At 55.0% G+C, this 19941-nt stretch overlaps 1 protein-coding gene across 1 annotated transcript; it reads right to left on the reverse strand.

The window, feature by feature from the left end:
- Positions 1-263: 263 nt before the first annotated feature.
- Positions 264-15547, reverse strand: DRG1 (developmentally regulated GTP binding protein 1). The gene is made up of 9 exons (XM_060192799.1): positions 15397-15547; positions 14552-14675; positions 11852-12027; positions 9657-9726; positions 6139-6308; positions 4919-5049; positions 3895-4062; positions 3435-3557; positions 264-550 (listed from the first exon to the last, which is right to left on the reverse strand). Exons 1-9 carry the CDS (start codon positions 15436-15438, stop codon positions 451-453), a joined length of 1104 nt encoding a protein of 367 aa, XP_060048782.1. The 5' UTR covers positions 15439-15547; the 3' UTR covers positions 264-450.
- Positions 15548-19941: the final 4394 nt, after the last annotated feature.

The following is a 19941-nucleotide window of genomic DNA, read 5'->3' on the forward strand; positions in this document are numbered from 1 at the left end:
TTTTCCCTGTGGTGGTGAACCAACAGTGGGGGGGGGGGAGCCGCTACCTGAACGAGCCAATGGAGGCACTTATGAGGCTAACTGCTAGCAAGGGGGAGCCGAGAAGCCAGCCAGTGTGTCTGGACACATTCACGTTCCCCACGCCAGACATTAGAGCAGACGCGGCCTGCGGCCTGACCCTGCACTGCAGATCTGGCTCCCAAGCTCCCGTTCCCCTCCAGCCCGTCCCCATCCCCACACGCTGACAACACAGGACACCCAAGGCGGCTGCCTACCAGACACTTTATGCAGTTCAGTGTACACAGAGACACAGGACAGGCAGGAGAAGGTCCGCGCAGGGCTCGCGCTTCCCGCCCCGATCGGGATCCGGGGGCTGTCCAGTCACGAGCCGGGTGTGGAGCCACGGAGGGCTGGGCTGGGCTGGGCTGGGCTGGGCTGGGCTGGCGGGTTTCACTTCTTCACAATCTGGATGACGTCTTCATCCTCCAGCGTGTGGTCTTTGCCCACTTTCTGAGGATTATGTTTCACAGAGAGCCCCCAGACCAGAGCGCTGTGCAGGGTGGGAGAGAAGAGCCGTCAGTGTGAGCGCTACTGCGTCTGACCATCACTCACCGAGGCCGCTTCCCGCTCAGCAGGTGCTCAGTCCTGGCAGCCTAGGACCTGGCACTTTTGCTTTTTGCCAAATGACCTGAATGTTCCTAACGTCATTTGAGGGCCACACAAAATCATCAACTTAAAGCCACTATGAAAACAGCTGTGGGGCAGCCCGTGGGCTAGAGTCCTGGGCAGCAAATGTGCCAGAGTGACGCTCCAGTGCCCTCTCCACCCGACTCCATGTGTTAAGAAAAAAAAGTGGTCCAGGAGGTGGCACAGTAGATAAAGCACTGGACTCAAGCATAATGTCCTGACTTCAATTCCCGGCAGCACACGTGCCAGTAATGTCTGGTTCTTTCTATCTCTCCTATGTTTCTCATAATAAAGAGTGGTCTAGGAGGCGGTGCAGTGGATAAGGCACTGGACTTTCAAACATGAGGTCCTGAGTCCAATCCCTGGCAGCACACGTACCAGAGTGATGCCTGGTTCTCTCTCCTATCATTCTTATGAATCAATCAATAAAATTTTTTTAAAATGTTTAAAAATAAATAACACAAAGAAAGAAACAAAAAGCTCTAGAGCAAACCCTGGTGTAAAGGATTGTTTGGGGGCCGGGCGGGGGCGCAGTGGGCTAAGCACACGTGGCGCAAAGCCCAAGGACCACTGTAAGGATCCCGGTTCGAGCCCCGGGCTCCCCACCTGCAGGGGAGTCGCTTCACAGGCGGTGAAGCAGGTCTGCAGGTGTCTGTCTTTCTCTCCCCCTCTCTGTCTTCCCCTCCTCTCTCCATTTCTCTCTGTCCTATCCAACAATGATGACAACATCAATAACAACAACAATAAACAAGGGCAACAAAAGGGAAAAATAAAATTTAAAATAAATAAAAATAAAAACTAACTGCTGAGATGGGAACACTCAAGACTACAGGTGGCAACTAAATAACACAGATTCCTGAAGCACAGACATAACCTCAGTAGGAAAGGTGTTAAAATTCAAGTAATATCTACAGTTCAATTCAAAACACTACACCAACCAATGCATCTTATTAATCCTGATTATAGATCAATGGTTCTACTAGCTGACAGAGAACAGGAGTGAGAAATGTGGTTGTTTTTTAATATTTAATTTTGAGAGAGATGCACAGAGAAACAGAATCGGCAGTAACGCAGAGGGTTAAGCGCACACGTGACCCAAAGCACACGGACCAACGTAAGGATCCCGGTTCGAGCCCCCGGCTCCCCACCTGCAGGGGAGTCGCTTCACAGGCGGTGAAGCAGGTCTGCAGGTGTCTGTCTTTCTCTCCCCCTCTCTGTCTTCCCCTCCTCTCTCCATCCTATCCAACAATGACATTAATAACAACAAGAACTACAATAATAAAACAAGGGCAAAAGGGAAAATACTTAAAAAATAAGAATAAAGAAAAATAAAATAAAATAAAATAAAAAGAGAGAGAGGAACAAAGAGACAGAGAAACAGACAAACACCAGAGCACTGCTCAGCTCTGGCTTATGGTGGTGCGGGGGTTTGAAGCAGGGACTTTGGCATCTCAGGCAGCAGAGTCTATTTGCGTAACCATCCTGCTAAGCCCCTGCCCACAGAAAAAAGTTCTATGTGCTATTTGTGAACCCTTTCTTTCAATCTAGTATTTGTTCAAAATAAGACTTTTCCCCCAACATGTGAGCAGTGAAAAATATGAGAAAGAGATCAAAGGAGATTTACCCATGCTTAAGATTTTAGAGGGGGCCAGGGTAGATAGCATAATGGTTATGTAAAGAGATTTTCATGTTCAAGGATCGAGATTTTCACGTTCAGTCACCACTACCATAATAAACCAGAGCTGAGAACTGCTCTGGTTAAAAAAGAAAACAAAAAAAAAACAAAAGAAAAACGATTTCCATGGGGATATCAGGTGATGGCGCACCTGGCTGAGCAAACATTACAATGCACAAGGACCCAGGTTCGAGCCCCAAGTCCCCACCTGCAGGGGAAAACTTTGCAAGTGGTGAAGCAGTGCTTGCTACAGGTGTCTCTCCCTCCCTCCCTCCCTCCCTATCACCCCCTTCCCTGTAGATTTCTGGCGGTCTCTATCCAATAGATAAAGAAAACAAGATTTCTGAGGGAAGGCTCTGGGTGGTGGTACACCTGGCTGACGGCACGCAGGACAGTCAAGGCCCTGGAGCCAAGCCCCTGTCCCCACCGGCACGGGGCCGCTTCATGAGCGGTGGGCCAGGGCTGTAGGTGTGTGTCCTCCTCTATCTCCCCCTTCCCTCTCAATATCTCCGTCTCTATTCAAAACAAATATTTAAAAAAGGAAGAAATTAGAGGGACATTCATTATATAGTGGGGATGATGGCAAGCCGAACGACTCACAGGAGCAAGTGGGAGCGCTCTGTACCGTCAACTGAAGAGGCCTCCAGGGCTGTCCCTGCTCCTCCATGGCCTGCCGAGCCCTAGAGTACCAGCTTCAGCAGGGGTGACACAGAGGAGATAAGGATGGCCCTGCCACGGAAAACTCACAGGTGTGTTTAGCTGTGAAGAAACAGAACGACTACTGAGTCCTAGCTGACAGGGACCTCACGTACACAGTGTGCCTGCTTCGCGAGCACTGAGCCGGGTTCAAGCCTGGTCTTAAAAGAGGCTTCGGTGAGGTGGTGTCTCTCCCTCAGTGCCCGTGTCTATAGGTGAAAGAGTTGGTCTGAAGCAGTGAAGCCCCAGTGAAAACAAGAAAAAGACAAGAGTTCTGACCAAGCCAGCATTTCAGCCATCTCCACATCCCCAGCTTCTTAGTGCCGAGCCTGGGAGGTGCACGAACACGCAGGAGAGAGGCGCACGGGATACTCACTACTTGAACTCTTTGATGAGATTCTTGTGGATCTTCACGCAGAAGTCCTCCACCGTGGTCCTGGAGGAGGGTAGCACCACCGGAGACGTGTAATCCGGCAGCTGGCCTTTGGGCTTGGTGTATCTACGGTGGAGAGAAGCAGGCGTCACCTGCTGCAGTCGTGTCTCAAGTGCTGAGTCCGCATCAACCAAACCCCCACCCACACAGCCCGGCCAGGATGACCTCCAATGCCAGCGCGGCCTCTGGGGTCACGGGAATTTCCATCTCCAGGAGAGCATCTAACGTGCTTCAGTGGCCATCACCTCGGATTACCAGCCTTTGCGACCACACCCTGCGGCTCGGACAGGACACCGAGCTAAGCAGGAATCAGAGTCTGTGTGACGCGCAGCACCACAGGTGACAGGGTGGTGCTCTGACTCTCTCTCCCGAATGAATGAATGAATCAATCAAACAGACTCACATCCTCACTAATTTCAGATAGTCCCAGATTTTTTCCAGCAGGTCATCAAAATTCCACCGGTGATGGGCAGAGATGGGCACACAGTGCGGCACCTTATAGATGATATCCAATTCCTCGATGGAGATCTGGTCGATCTTATTCAACACATAAATACATGGGATATAAACCCTACACAAGAAAAAACAGGACTTTAGTTTGGAGCTGGTGAAGAAGCCGGTTAAGCACACATGGTGCAAAGCGCAAGGACCGGCGTTAGGATCCCGGTTCCAGCCCCTGGCTCCCCACCTGCAGGGGGTCGCTCTGTCCTATCCAACGACGACGACATCAACAACAACAAAAATAATAACTACAACAATAAAAAAAAGGGCAACAAAAAGGGAATAAATAAATATATATATAAAAAGAATTGTGGGGCCAGGCGGTGGCACACCTTCTTAAGCACTCACATTACAATGAGCAAGGACTCAGGTTCAAGGCCCTGGTCCCCACCTGCTGGGAAGCTTCACAAGTGGTAAAGCAGGGCTGCAGGTGTCTCTCTGGTTCTCTGTCTCTCTCTATCTCTCCCTCCCCAATGTCTCTCTGTACCCTATAATAAAAAGCCAAAACAGAATAAAAATATTAAAAAAAAAAGAATTGTACTCTTCTTATACCACAATCTTATCATTATTAAATTACTAATGTTTCTTATTTTAAAAGAATAAAAAACTGAAAAAGCAGGTATGTTCCTAGTGTGACGTTCTATGATAACTTGTGAATAAAAAACTTTTAAAAATATAATCTCCAGCAGTATCACAATTATCCTATTAATTTATTTCTTCATTTTGGATAGGGACGAGAAAGAAATTGGGAGAGACGGGAGACACCTGCAGCTATACTTCAATGCCCTTGTAAGTAAGACCAATCTCTAAAGCACAAATCAAAGGTAAGCCTTCATCACACAGCTGAGAAATGGGCGCACTGCTCAAGGAGCATGGACGGACGGTCTGCCACCTGAGAGCCCACGCGGCACCCACACGCTCAGTACCTGTTTCCCTCCACCACATCGATGAGGTCGTCGGCGGTGGCATCGCTGCGCAGAGTCACGTCAGCATTGTGGATCTTATATTCAGCCAGAATGCTCTTCACGGTCTCCGCGTCTAGCTCACTCTGAGGGCACTGAGTGGGCACAAGAGGTGATGACCGACCAGTCAGTCGCAACAGAAAGACAGACAGGAAGGAAAACTCCCGAGAGCAGGCGCGGACGGACACCTTTCTGACCCGTCATCCTCCAAGGAGAGGGCCAGGAGAGGGCCGCGCCTGCTCCGAACCTCCAGGGGCAAAAGCGGACACACCGCTGTGCTGTGCTGTGCTGTGCTGTGCGTCAGGGATCGCGACAGCGCCCGGTCGGGAAACGAGTCTCCCTGGGCCCTGGGCAGTGGCACCCGGCAGGACGGCACCAGGCTTATGGCTGGGGCTCAGCACCGCCGTGATCCGCTGCTCCAGGCAGCCTCTGTTCTTCCCTTTTCCTCTCGCCTTTCCATTTAAGAGGGAGGACAGAGAGGAAGTGAGGGTACGGGAGACAGGCACTGGCAGGCCTGCGCGCCGCACCTGGAGCTTCCGACGTGCAGGCAGGAGTGGGGCTCAGTGTTTACGCACGGCAAGGTGTGAGGGCACACAGCAAGGAGCGGGGTTCCGGCTTGGCAGGGCAGCTCAGTCGTCAGCCAGTACCGCAGGTGGCTTTCCTACCTGTTTGCTTGTTTTACTTGCCAGAGCGGTTCGCTCAGACTTAGGTAGTGCTCAGGACTGAGCATAGGAAATGAGTCGCGTCAGGACAGTCCCTTTGTATAACCATCAAGCTAGCTCCCCGATCCAGGTGTCTCTTTCGATCTCCCCATTCCCTCTCTATTTTTCTCTGTTCTATCAAAGAAGAAAAAGGCCACTGGAAGCACTGAGCTCCAGCAAGAACCCTGATGGCAAAACAATTAATTAATTAAAAAGGGCCAAGTGGTGGGGCTCCCGGTAGGGCACACAGGTGACTATGGCCCGGCCCCCTCTGTGGGCTTCCCAAGTGGCGATGCAGTACTGCAGGTGTGAGCTTCTCTCCCTCCCCGCTGCCCTTCCCAATGCTGTCTACATGAATTTCTTTCAATATTTATTTATTCCCTTTTTGTTGCCCTTGTTGTTTTATTGTTGTAGTTATTACAGCTGAGAGCCAGGCAGTCTCTAGCCAGCCCTCCCAGCCCCGCCCCAGGCGCGGTCACTTACAGTAGCTGTGAGGTTAATGCCTCCCTTGTCCTTTTTCTTAAAGCCAATATTTGGGGGCTTGCTGTTTAATCGAATGCCGAAACCTTCCAGCTCGTTTTCGATGATCTTCTTATGTCCCAAGGGTTTCAGAACATCCAGAACAATCAGGATCAAGTTGCATGTTCGTGCCACTGAAGAAGTGGGGAGCGATCAGCGAGCCTGGCGACTGACAGCCGCGGCTGACCCCAGTGGGGAGCGATCAGCAAGTCTGGCGACTGACAGCCGTGGCTGACCCCAGTGGCTGACCCCAGTGGCTGACCCCAGTGGAGAGCAATCAGCGGGGGGAGGGGGGGGAGGGTCCCTGCGCTTAAAAGACAAAAGAAAAAAAGAAACTGGCTAACACACACAAAAACATTCAAGAATATTTTCTTAGTAATAGAAGGCAGGACAGGGAGAGAGGAGGAGACAGGTGGAGGGAGGGAGAGGGGGAGGAAGGGAGAGAAGGGGAGAGGGAGAGGGAGAGGGAGAGGGAGGGAGAGAAGGGGAGAGGGAGAGGGAGGGCCCCTGCGGCTCCAGACAGACTATGACCCACATAGTCAACGACTGCCACCTCTCCAGATTCAAAGGAGGTCTCGAAACTCGACATCAGGCTCAACCTGACGCTGTTGACTGGCTACGGAAGAAGGGCAAACGCTAGAAGAAGAAGGAGAGGGATGGGGAGAGAGAGAGAAAGGGGTGGGGGGAGAGAACGCATGCGTCATTCTGGCACAGGATGCCAGGCATAGAACTCAGGACCTCATACCTAAAAAGCCAACGCCTGACCCAGTGTGTTGCCCCAGGAGCCACCACATTTCAACTCTTTTTTGTTGTTGTTGTCTGTTCTTCCTGGACATTTTTAAAGAGTTGTTTATTGATGAGAAAACAATTGATGACAGGGGGTAGAAGCACAGCGCCATCCTGGCACGCGCGGTTTGGAGATGGGACTCAGCCCAATGGCCGATTCACTGTCCCGCCCCTGCTGCACAACTGAGAATCTCTTTAGGGGCTGGGTGACGGTGCACCTGGTTCTGTGCACATGCTGCCGTGCGAAAAGATCGGGGTTCAAGCCCCTGGTCCACACCTGCAGAAGGAGTTTCACAAGCAGTGAAGCAGTGCTGAGGTCTCTCTCTGCCCTTTCCCTCTCAATTTCACTCTGTCCTATCAAATTAAATAAATCAAGAAAAAAAGGAGGGGGATCTAAAAAATAGATTTGTTGTTATTTAAGATCTAACCTAAGTATTTATTAATGAGCGAGGAGAGAGAGAGAGACGGAGCATCAGAGCATAACCTGGCACATGATGCCAGGAACTGAGCTCAGGACCGAATGCCTCAGAGCCCAATGTCTCATCCACCGCGCCCCTTCTGAGCCGCATACACACAAAATTCTATCATTATTATTATTACTACCGTTATTATACCAGGGTGATCGCTGGGGCTAGGTGCCACAGTAGGAACCCACTGCTCCCAGTGGTCATTTCTTCCTTCCTCTCTCTCCTTCTATTTTACTTAATAGAACAGAGAGAAACAGAGGGAGACACCTGCAGACCCACTTCACACTAGTGAAGCATCCTCCCTGCAGGTGGGGAGCAAGGGCTAAATGAGCTTGACTGGCCCCCAAATCCCTCAAGTTACTAAAGATTTGTCCCAGACGTCAGTTTGCAATGCATATTCTGTTTCCTACTACAGTACCAACGTGTGCCAACTTCTGGATACACTAGTATGAAGACAACTCCAAGTAAACATATAACCAGACTATAAAAATGGCTTATATAAACAACTAAAGACTTTAGAAAAAATTTTGAAAGAAAACGCTCTAGAGAGTCGGGCTGTAGCGCAGCGGGTTAAGCGCAGGTGGCGCAAAGCTCAAGGACCGGCATGAGGATCCCGGTTTGAGCCCCCGGCTCCCCACCTGCAGGGGAGTCGCTTCCCAGGCGGTGAAGCAGGTCTGCAGGTGTCTGTCTTTCTCTCCCCCTCTCTGTCTTCCCCTCCTCTCTCCGTTTCTCTCTGTTCTGTCCAACAATGACGACATCAATAACAACAACAATAACTACAACAATAATAAAAACAAGGGCAACAAAAAGGAAATAAATATTTTAAAAAATCTAAAACAGGGAGTTTTAGATAGCTCACCCAGAAAATTGGGGAATGTTATGCATGTACAAACTATTGTATTTACTGTTGAATGTAAAACATTAATTCCCCAATAAAGAAATAAATTAAAAAAAAAAAAAAAGATAGCTCACCCAGAGGGGCCTGCCCATGCCGCAGGAAGCTCAGGGTTCGAGCCCCGGCACCACAGAGAACCCACAGGAAGCCCATGGACGATACATCAGTTCTGTAGAGGCTCACTCTCTACTGGAAAGAAGTAAAAAGTGAAAAAGACAGGATCAGTGAAATAGCACATGGGAGGCCCCAGTGCAAAACAAATAAAAAATGAAGTCAGAGGGGCCAGGCAGTGGTGCACCTGGTTAAGCACACACATTACAGCGTGCAAAGACCCAGGTTCAAGTCCCTGGTCTCCACCAGCAGGGGGAAGGAACGCTTCATGAGTGGTGGAGTAGGGCTGCAGGTGTCTCTATTTTTTCCCTTTCTATCTTCCGATCTCTTCTCAATTTCTCTCTCTACTGGAAAAAAAAAAAAAAAAAAGACCCCCACACACACACACAGGAGCTGAGCAGTGCTCTGGTGTAAAAAAAAAAAAAAAAGTAGTAAGATCTAGGTCCAGAGGTGACACCTTAAGCACGAGGTCCCGAGTTTAACCCGCAGCAGTGCTTGTGCCAGAGTGATGCCTGGGCTCTGTCTCTCCTCTCTCGGCACAAAGGGAATGAATCCCTCTCTAAACCAAGTATGGCCATCTAGGTGCTGGGGTGGGGTTGCTCTGTGGCAGAGTGCAAAACACTCTGCCACAGACTGACAGACTGACGTTTCCCGTCTGAGCCCCAGAAACGCACGTGCTGGATGGTGCTGTGGTTTCCACCCCTTTCACCGACGACTGACAGAGAGACCTGAGCGCCTGAGGCGGGTGCCCCACGTGCACTCTCCAGCATTACCATGAGCCGGAGCAGAGGCAGGGAGCTCAGGAGCCGCGCGGCATCTCCTGCTTTCTCCCCCCGCCCACGCTCTCACTCTCCTTTGCCCTTTACCACGATGGGGGGGGGGGGGGGTCCTGCCAGGACCAGTATAATCATGTAAGCAGAAGCCCCAGTGAAGCCCCGGCAGCAAGAAGAAAGAAAAGAAAGCAGCACCAGAGGCAGGTGTAACTCAGGACATCCGGCTGTACTTCCAAGTCTGTCACGAACAGTGAGCGCAACGCCGAAGCAGAACAGTTCACTTCTGTCACCAGGGCTTCTCCCGATGGCAAAGCGAGGCTCTGGACTACTTCTCCCTTGCAGCTCTGGTGTTCGAGCTACTCCAGCGAGAAGACTTCTTCACTGTGGAAGCGTCTCCAACCTCAACAGACCAAAGGAGCGGCCCGGGAAGGCGCACCTGTGACCACTCACCTGCAATGACTTGGCGACCTCGTCCCTTCCCATCCTTGGCTCCCTCAATGATCCCTGGGAGATCCAGCAGCTGTAAGAGTCAGGACCAGGCAAGCAGAGAAGACACAAAGCCTGTTAGCAAACAGTGACGACATCCCAACTATGCAAGGCTTAGGAGACCCAGACGCCGTCCTCCTCAAGGCTTAGGAGACCCAGACCCCGTCCTCCTCAAGGCTTAGGAGACCCAGACGCCGTCCTCCTCAAGGCTTAGGAGACCCAGACCCCGTCCTCCTCAAGGCTTAGGAGACCCAGACCCCGTCCTCCTCAAGGCTTAGGAGACCCAGACCCCGTCCTCCTCAAGGCTTAGGAGACCCCGACCCCGTCCTCCTCAAGGCTTAGGAGACCCAGACCCCGTCCTCCTCAAGGCTTAGGAGACCCAGACCCCGTCCTCCTCAAGGCTTAGGAGACCCAGACGCCGTCCTCCTCAAGGCTTAGGAGACCCAGACGCCGTCCTCAAGAGCACGTGAACGTTGATCCGACGACCTGACTAGGCACCGGGTGTCAGCCACAGACCGTCACCACACTGAGCTGAAGCAGCACGTAGTGAGAACAGGGTACTGAGGTTCCAGACTGTCCCCCACACACCCGGTCGTCTGTCTCCTGTTGTCACAGGTCCTACATCACTGTATTAAGTACTTTTTTGCCAGAGCAGTGCTCAACTCTGACTTATGGTGGTGTGGGGGACTGAACCTAGGGCTTTGGAGCCTCAGGCATGAGCGTCTCTTTGCATCACCACTATGCTGTCTCCCCCTGCTCACAAGTCTTTGTACACTGCCAATCTCCCCTGTTAAACAGCAAGGTCTGGCTACATCAGAGCTCACGCCTGGTGCAGCAAACTCATCTAAACGCCCTTACTTTCCTCCAGGGTTATCGCTGGGGCTTGGTATCTGCACAAGTCCACTGTTCCCTATGTTCTGTTTTTTTCTTTTCTTTTCTTCTTTTTACCAGAGCACTGCTCAGCTAAGGCTTATGGTTGTGTGGGGGATTGAACCTGGGACTCTGGAGCCTCAGGCATGAGAATCTGTTTGCAGAAGCATTTTGGTATCTGCCCCCACCCAGCAGTGGCTCAATTTTTATTTTGCTCTCTCATCCCTTTTTCCTGGTTGAGATAGGGAGTGACATCGCAGCACCGCTTCAGTGCTCACAAAGCTTCCCTGCTCCTGGTGTGTGTGGGATGGATGGGTCTTGAACCCGGGGTACCACCACCCAGCCCCAAGCAATCTATTATTATTATTATTTATTCCCTTTTGTTGCCGTTGCTTTATTGTTGTTGTTGTTGGATAGAAAAGAAATGGAGAGAGGAGGGGAGACAGAGAGGGGGAGGAAAGACAGACACCTGCAGACCTGCTTCACCACTTGTGAAGCGACTCCCCTATAGGTGGGGAGCTGGGGGCTCGAACCCGGATCCTTACACCAGTCCCTGCGTTTTGCACCACCTGTGCCACTGCCTGACTCCCACAATTTTTTTTTGCCTCTACGGTTATTGTTGGAGCTTGGTGCCTGCACTGCAAATCCATTGCTCCTGGATTTTTTCTCTTTTGTTGCCCTTGTTGTGTATTGCTGTTGTTATTGCTGTCGTTGTTGTTGGATAGGACAGAGAGAAATGGAGAGAGGAGGGGAAGACAGAGGGAGAGAGAAAGACAGACATCTGCAGACCTGCTTTCACCGCTTGTGAGGCGGCCACCCCTTCGGGGGTGGGCTCGAACCGGGATCCTTACGCCGGTCCTTGGGCTTTGCACCATGTACACTTAACCTGCTGTACTACGGCCCCGCCCAAGCAGTCTTCAATGAGAAAGAGCCCAAGAGTGCAGATCAACAGTCCATCACGTGCGGTGCGGGGGCTCCAACACACGCCTCCAGCAGACAAGGATGCACTCCGCCTCTGGGGGCAGCACTCAGGCCTCAGCGCTTCTCCCAAGTCCCCGCCATACACGAAAACCACAACGCGGAAGCTTTTTCGGTCTGGCGGGCACAAACCTAAGTTGCACAAATGTCCATTTCATGCATTAACCAAGTGCACTATTGGTGGGTCAGAAAAGTCATGATTTTTGCATAGAAAACCAGAAACACGGCCCAGACTTTCCCAGCAAACCATCATGAACCAGCCCCCAGTGAGCGCTTTTTGAGTCCATACCTCAGCCTCAGGCCCGACTCACCTGGATTTTGGCGCCTTTGTATCTGATGACACCAGGCACGGTGGTCAGAGTCGTAAACTCGTAGGCCGCCACCTCAGAATAGACCCCAGCCAGGTTACTAAGAAGTGTTGACTTTCCGACAGACGGGAAGCCCACAAACCCAATTCGAGCATCGCCTGTCTTGGCCACATCGAAACCTGGAAAGTCAATAAATACCAGTGAGGGGGGGGAAGTTCCCGGGGTGTGTGGAGTTTACACACGACTCACGCAATTGCTTTCGGCCTGGCTGCCTGTCCCCCAGGTCCTAGTCCATATTTCCCCAACCTATCAGCTTAAGTACAAGCTAAAACACACAACTTCCCCGACAGCCACTTAATATAGTGTTTGGTGTTAACTGACACCATTTTAACTGTTTGTTTTTGCCACTAGCCTTCAGAGCCTGTGTAACAAATCCAGCACTTTCAGCGACAATTTTTTCCCTTTCTCTTTATTTTATAGAACAGAAATTAGGAGGGGAGGTGGAGACAGAGGGAGAGAGAATGAGAGACACCTGCAGCCCTGCTGCTCCACCAATCATGCTCTTCGACCAGTGGGGGCTGGAGCTGGAGCCTGACTGCACGTCATGTGTGAGCCCGACGAGCTGCCCGCCGCCCGGGCCCTACTCCACTACAACCGTATGTGAGGATGGGAACTCGCACAGCAGCAGCACACCAGACTTGCATGCCTATGGCCCCGAGGTCCCAGATTCAACCCCTGCCACCACTACATGCGGGAGCTGAGCAGTGCAGGCTTTTTCTCCAATAAGTAAAAACGATAAGAATAAATAAAAGCCGGGGGCCGGGCAGTGGCGCACCTGGTTGAGCGCACACGTCACGGTGTGCAAGGACCCAGTTCAAGCCCCCGGTCCCCACCTGCAGGGGGAAAGCCTCACAAGTGGTGAAGCAGGGCTGCAGCTGTCTGTCTCCCTCTCCCTCTCCATTTCTGTCTCTACCCAGAAAGTAAAGAAATATATAGAGGTGAAACCCTAAAGGGATTTGGGGGGAGCCCTGGCACTGTGACGTCTGTCCCTCTGATTCTGGATATTTGGAAAACTTGGCCTGGAGCCATAAAAACAGGAGACGACCGAAAAACTAGTAAATACTTTTTGTTTCCATTAAGACGTTGAGCAGAGGGCCTGGGTGGTGGCACACCTGGTGTCAGTGCACGTTACAATGCACAAGGACCTGGGTTCAAGTCTCCAGTCTTTGCGAGTGAAGCAGTGCCACAGGCGTCTCTGTCTCTCCCTTCCCTCTTGATTTCTGGCTGTCTCTATCAGACAGAGATAAAAAAGCTGAACAGGGGAGATAGCACAATGGTTATGCAAACAAAATCTCATGCCTAAGGCTCCGAGTCCCTAGGTTCAATCCCTCACACCACCATAAGCCAGCACTGAGCAGTGCTCTCGTGAGAATGAATGAATGAATGAAAGAAACATCAAAATAAGGACTGAGTGGTGGCGCACGTGGTGGAGTGCACAGCCCCAGCACCCAGTGGGTCCCCGTGTGCAGGGCAATAAAGCAGTGGTGCAGATGTTTGTCTCTCTCTTCCTTTGTTTTTTTTTTTAATGTTTTTATTTACCTTATTTTTGAGAGTGATGCAGAGAGACACACAGAGAGAAACACCAGAGCCCTGCTCAGCTCTGGCTGATGGTGGTGCGGGGGACTGAACCTGGGACTTTGGAGCCTCAGGCAGGAGAGTCCGTTTGCAGAACCATGGTGCTGTCTCCCCCGCCCTCTCTCTTCCCTCCCAGTTTTTCTCTATCCCCCAAAAAAAGGGGGGTGGGGGGCTGGGCGCTAACACACTCGGCAGAGCGCATGTCACAGTGGGAAAGGACCCGGGTTCAAGGCCCGGCCCCCATCTGTAGGAGGGCGCTACACGAGCGGGGGAGCAGGGCCGCAGGCGTCTCTCCCGCTCCTCATTCTGTCTGCATCCAACGAGCAAATAAAGAGGAAAGGCCGCCGGGAGCCACGGCTCCATCGCGCAGACGCGGAGCCCAGCAGCAGCCCCGCTCGGCCGGCAGAGGGGACGCTTCAGGAGCGGGGGAGCAGGGCCGCGCGTCTCCCGTGTGAACAGAGATGGGGGGTTGCGCAGAGTCAGGCGCCACGCGACCACGGTCTGCAGACGCGTCTGTCCCCCAGCAGGTGGCCCGGGGAGCTGAAGCTGGGCCCCGGTGTGACACGCATCTGTCCCCCAAGGAGCTGAAGCTGGGCCCCGGTGTGACACGCGTCTGTCCCCGGGGAGCTGAAGCTGGGCCCCGGTGTGACACACGTCTGTCCCCGGGGAGCTGAAGCTGGGCCCCGGTGTGACACGCGTCTGTCCCCCAAGGAGCTGAAGCTGGGCCCCGGTGTGACACGCGTCTGTCCCCGGGGAGCTGAAGCTGGGCCCCGGTGTGACACGCGTCTGTCCCCGGGGAGCTGAAGCTGGGCCCCGGTGTGACACGCGTCTGTCCCCGGGGAGCTGAAGCTGGGCCCCGGTGTGACACGCGTCTGTCCCCGGGGAGCTGAAGCTGGGCCCCGGTGTGACACGCGTCTGTCCCCCAGCAGGCGGCCCAGGGAGCTGAAGCTGGGCCCCGGTGTGACACACGTCTGTCCCCGGGGAGCTGAAGCTGGGCCCCGTGTGACACGCGGCTCCTCTCTGGTTCCCGTCCCGTCCGTCCCCCGCCCCGCCCCGCCGCGCACACACCTTCTCCGGGGCCGCCGCCGCCGCCGCCCTTGGGGGTGATGAGCTCTCTGCGGAGCTTGGCCAGCCGGGCCTTGAGCAGACCCAGGTGGTGCGCCGTGGCCTTGTTCTTCTGCGTCCGCGCCATCTGCACGGGACCGGACGGGGACGGGGACAGAATGGGCACGGGGATAAGGAAGGGGACAGACACGGCACGGGGACGGGACAGACACGGGGACAGTGACGGGACGGACACGGGGACGGACACGGGGACACAGAAGGGACGGACATGGGGACAGGGACAGTGACGGGACGGATATGGGGACAGGGACAGTGACGGGACGGACACGGGGACAGGGACGGGACGGACACGGGGACAGGGACAGGACGGACACGGGGACAGGGACGGGGACAGGGACGGACACGGGGACGGGGACGGGGACAGGAACGGGGACAGGGACGGACACGGGGACAGGGACGGGGACAGGGACGGACACGGGGACAGGGACGGGACGGACACGGGGACAGGGACGGGGACGGGGACGGACGGGACGGACACGGGGACAGGGACAGACACGGGGACAGGGACGGACACGGGGACAGGGACAGACACGGGGACAGGGACGGACACGGGAACAGGGACGGACACGGGGACAGGGACAGACACGGGGACAGGGACGGACACGGGGGCGGCGTCAGCGGCGCGGGGAGCGCAGAGCCGCGGCCCCGGGTCCCGGGTTCAAGCCCGGCCCCTCGTCCGCCCGCCCCGCCGCGACTCGGCCCGCACGGCGCGCGCGGACCCGGGCCCGGGAGGCTCCCCGACACCGGCGGCGGCGGGCACGTTCGCGCAGGCGCAGCCGGCCCGTTACCTCGGCCTCGATCTCCGCGATCTTCGCTAAGGTGCCGCTCATGGCGGCGGCGCGAGGTGCGGGGGGCGCGGCGACGTCTCCCCTCCCGGCGGCCGCCACGCTCCGCGGCGACGCGCAGGCGCGGGGCTGTCCGGCTCTCGCGAGAGCCCACGGGATTCGCAGCGTGACGGACGGACGGCGTGAGGGCGGGGCCTCCGGACGCCCCGCCCCCAGGCGACTCCGAGGCGGGCGGGTCATAGAGCCGGCGGAGTGCGGGCCAGAGAGGCGTCCGCTCCGCGGCTCTGCACGCGCGCTCGGCCCCTGCAAGCCCGCCCTCTGCCGGGCCGGCGCGCACCCGCAGCCGCAGCCGCAGCCCGGGGACCCCGAGCCCCCGCCGGACCTGCCGCCGCCGCCGCGGGGAGGGGCGCCCGCACTGCCGGCACCGATCCGGCACCGGCTCCGACCCAGAGAGGGCGCCCCGCCCGGCCGGCCTCCGCGGTGACAGCGGCGCTGCCTGACCGGCCTGTGGCTCGCCCCGTTGTTGGCCCTCCCTCTCCCTCCCTCCCTCTCCCTCTCCCTCTCTCCCTCTCCCTCTCTCCCTCCCCCTCCCTCCCTCCCTCCCCCTCTCTCCCTCCCTCCCTCCCCCTCCCTCCCCCTCTCCCTCCCTCCCTCCCTCCCCCTCTCCCTCCCTCCCTCCCCCTCTCTCCCTCCCTCCCCCTCTCTCCCTCCCCCTCTCTCCCTCCCTCTCCCTCCCTCCCTCCCCCTCTCTCCCTCCCTCCCTCCCCCTCCCTCCTTCCCTCCCTCTCCCTCCCTCCCTCCCTCCCCCTCTCCCTCCCTCCCTCCCCCTCTCTCCCTCCCTCCCTCCCTCCCCCTCTCTCCCTCCCTCTCCCTCTCTCCCTCCCCCTCTCTCCCTCCCTCTCCCTCTCTCCCTCCCCCTCTCTCCCTCCCTCTCCCTCCCTCCCTCCCCCTCTCCCTCCCTCCCTCCCTCCCCCTCTCTCCCTCTCCCTCCCTCCCTCCCTCCCTCCCCCTCTCTCCCTCCCTCCCCCTCTCCCTCCCTCCCTCCCCCTCTCTCCCTCCCTCCCCTCTCCCTCCCTCCCTCTCCCTCCCTCCCTCCCCCTCTCTCCCTCCCTCCCTCCCTCCCTCCCCCTCTCTCCCTCCCCCTCTCTCCCTCCCTCTCCCTCCCTCCCTCCCTCCCCCTCTCTCCCTCCCTCCCCCTCTCCCTCCCTCTCCCTCCCTCCCCCTCTCCCTCCCTCCCTTTCCCTCCCTCTCCCTCTCCCTCTCTCCCTCCCTCCCTCCCCCTCTCTCCCTCCCTCCCTCCCTCCCTCTCCCTCTCTCCCTCTCCCTCTCTCTCTCCCTCTCCCTCTCCCTCTCCCCCCCCCCTCTCTCTCTTTGCCACCAGAGGCTCAGGTTGAGGTTGATGCTGCAGGGTGAACCCTGTTCCCAGTAGCCATCCGCCCCTTTTCCTTTCTCATTTATATCTGTTGTTTTTCCTCCTCCTCCAGGGTGACTGCCATTCATATCATATCAGAAGCTTGGTGGAACTTTGATGGGTATCACATTAAATTTATATATGCCCGCACCGTGAATGCACCGCTCCTGGAGGCTGTTCTCCATTTTGTTGCCCTTGTGGTTATTGCTGTCATAGCTGTTGTTGGCTAGGACAGACAGACATGGGGCCGGGCGGCGGCACAAAGTGCAGCGCACAGACCGGCGTCAGGACCCGGGTTCGAGCCCCCGGCTCCCCACCTGCAGGGGAGTCGCTTCCCAGGCGGGGAAGCAGGTCTGCAGGTGTCTGTCTGTCTCTCCCCCGCCCTCTGTCTTCCCCTCCTCTCTCCATTTCTCTCTGTCCTGTCCAACAACGACAGAAATAATAATGACAACAATAAAACAACAAGGGCAGCAAAATGGGAGAAATGGCCTCCAGGAGCGGTGGATTTGTGGTGCAGGCACCACCGAGCCCAGCGATGACCCTGGAGACAAAATAAAGGAGGGCGACTGAAGGTCACGGGCTGCCCTGCTCACCACTCCTGAAGCTTCTTCCCCCTCAAGTCGGGGATGGGGCTTGAGCTCCGGTCCTTGCTCATGGTCACATGTTTACTCAGCCAGCTGTGTCACTTCCGAACTCCGTAGCCTGTCTTTATATTAAAAAAAAAAAAAAAAATTACTTTAATGAGAGAGCCATCAGAGCACTGCTCAGCTCTGGCGTATGGTGGGGATTGAACCTGGGCACTCAGAGCCTTAGTTGTGAGAGAAGCATTACACTGTGTGCCCAGCCCCCCGTTTGTTTTCTGCCAGGGCTCTGCTCTGCTCTGCTCTGGTTTAGGGTGGCGCTGGGTGCTGAACCTGGGACCCCCAGTGATTTGGACATGGAAGTCCGGTGTGCTTCTGACTGGTGCTGTCTCCCCAGCTGTGTCGCTTTTAAATTCAGTGTTTGTTTATGTAAGAACCTGCATTCTCTCTAGCTCAGAGTCCCAGGAGCCCTTAGCCCTGGGCTGGAGGAGCAAGCCTTCACCTGTCTCCCACATTCTCCCAAGAGGAATGAGGCCCCTGCTGTCTGTGCAACTATAAAGTTACGGATTTCAAAAGACGTCTCTTCCCAAGTTCCTTACGAGGGGAAAGACAGACCTTTCCAGAAGCTGTGGGCTGGCTTTGAAAGCCACTTCCTACGGGATCAATGAATCCTTGTTGATGGACCCTTTGGGAATCCTGAGGCCTGACTTAACCCACAGAGCCTGTGAGATTAGTGTATTTGGATTTCTAAGGACAGTTCCAAGCTGCCAGAGACAGAAAGGAGGTTGTACAAGGAAAGGGAATGAGGGGAGGGAGGGAAGCTTTTACAGAAACTCCCCACAGGGTTCAGGCGGCTCTGTCTTCTTCTCTGTAGCCTCGGCCTTCTCGTACATGAATTAAGGGGCGTGCGGCCGTTAGATCCCCGCCATCAGTAATGGAGGAGAGGAGGAGAGGAGAGGATGTCTGGTTGGAAGGGAATATGATCAGAGATCTGACTTAAAAGTCAAGATAAAATCGAATCAGCCTTTCGTAACTCTTAAGTACCTAAGAGTTGGGAGTCCTTAAGGAATTGACTGGCAGGCGATATTGAGGGCGTGCTGCCCTGTCTGTGAGAGCAGCACCTGCCCACTTCATTGCTCAGAGAGCCAGCACCCCACCTCCAGGGCCCAAGCTGGCAACAGGTGGCAGAGACCCAGAGATGGGGCTTCCTTTCCCCAGATCCTGGGTGGCCCTTCTGTTCAGCTCACAAACAGACCTGCACGGACTGCTGCCTGGAGCAAGGCCACAGTGAGACACTACCCGCTGGCTAAAGAACTGCGTGGGGGTGGGCAGAGGGAGACGGCATCATGGTTCTGCAGACACACTCTCACGCCTGAAGCTCCAAAGTCCCAGGTTCAGTCCTTGACACCACCACAAATCAGAGCTGAACAGTGCGCACTTCTGGCTTAAAGAAAAGAAAAAAAAAAAAACAGGAGTTGGCGGTAGCACAGCAGGTTAAGCGCACGCGGCACAAAGCGCAGGGACCGGCATAAGGATGCTAGTTCGAGCCCCCCGGCTCCCCACCTGCAGGGGAGTCGCTTCACAGGCGGTGAAGCAGGTCTGCAGGCGTCTGTCTTTCTCTCTCCCCCTCTCTGTCTTCCCCTCTGCTCTTCATTTTTCTCTGTTCTATCCAACAATGATGACATCAACAACAACAACAATAAAACAAGGGCAACAAAAGGGAAAAATAAATAAGTAAATATTTAAAAAAAACACCCAGTTAAGTGCACATATCTTCAAGCACAAGGACCCAGGTTTGAACCCACTCCCACTCCCCACCTGCAGAGAGTCTGTAGGTGTCTGTCTTCCTCTCTCTCTATCTTCCCTCCCCTCTCTCCATTTCTCTCTGTCCTTTCTTAAAAAAAGGGAGTCGGGCGGTAGCGCAGCGGGTTAAGTGCACGTGGCACAAAGCGCAAGGACCGGCGTAAGGATCCCGGTTCGAGCCCCCGGCTCCCCACCTGCAGGGGGGGTCGCTTCACAGGCGGTGAAGCAGGTCTGCAGGTGTCTGTCTTTCTCTCCCCCTCTCTGTCTTCCCCTCCTCTCCATTTCTCTCTGTCCTATCCAACAACGCCGACAGCAATAAAAACAATAATAATAACTACAATGATAAAACAACCAGAGCAACAAAAGGGGAAAAAAAATGGCCTCCAGGAGCAGTGGATTCAAGGTGCAGGCACCGAGCCCCAGCAATAACCCTGGAGACAAAAAAAAAAAAAAAAAGGCCACCAGGAGCGATGGATTTGTAGTGCCAGGACCGAGCCCCAGCGACAACCCTGATAGGAAAAAAAAAAAAAAGCCTATCTGGGTCTGGGGGGAGACTGCACCTTTGCACTGTGCTCCTAAGAATCACAGCCAGCCCAGGTTGCTTGCTACCAGCCATAAGAGAAGGCCTCGGCCTGTGTGTCTGACAGCTGGTTAGTTATTAGCGAGAGAGACGACCAGGGCATCGCTCTAGCAAATATGGTTCTGGGGAAAGAAGTCAGGCTCTCAGGCCTGCAAGCCCTGAGCTCTTCACTG

Source organism: Erinaceus europaeus, chromosome 6 (genome assembly GCF_950295315.1).
Source record: "Erinaceus europaeus chromosome 6, mEriEur2.1, whole genome shotgun sequence".
Taxonomy (NCBI): Eukaryota; Metazoa; Chordata; class Mammalia; order Eulipotyphla; family Erinaceidae; genus Erinaceus; species Erinaceus europaeus.

Coding starts and splice junctions, on each gene's coding strand:
- DRG1 (XM_060192799.1), bottom strand. CDS start 15,438: ATGAGCGGCACCTTAGCGAAGATCGCGGAGATCGAGGCCGAG. Junction 14,676..15,396: donor TCGCGGAGATCGAGGCCGAG/GTAACGGGCCGG, acceptor GGTCCCGTGCAG/ATGGCGCGGACGCAGAAGAA. Junction 4,063..4,918: donor GATGTGGTGGAGGGAAACAG/GTACTGAGCGTG, acceptor TTTCTTGTGTAG/GGTTTATATCCCATGTATTT.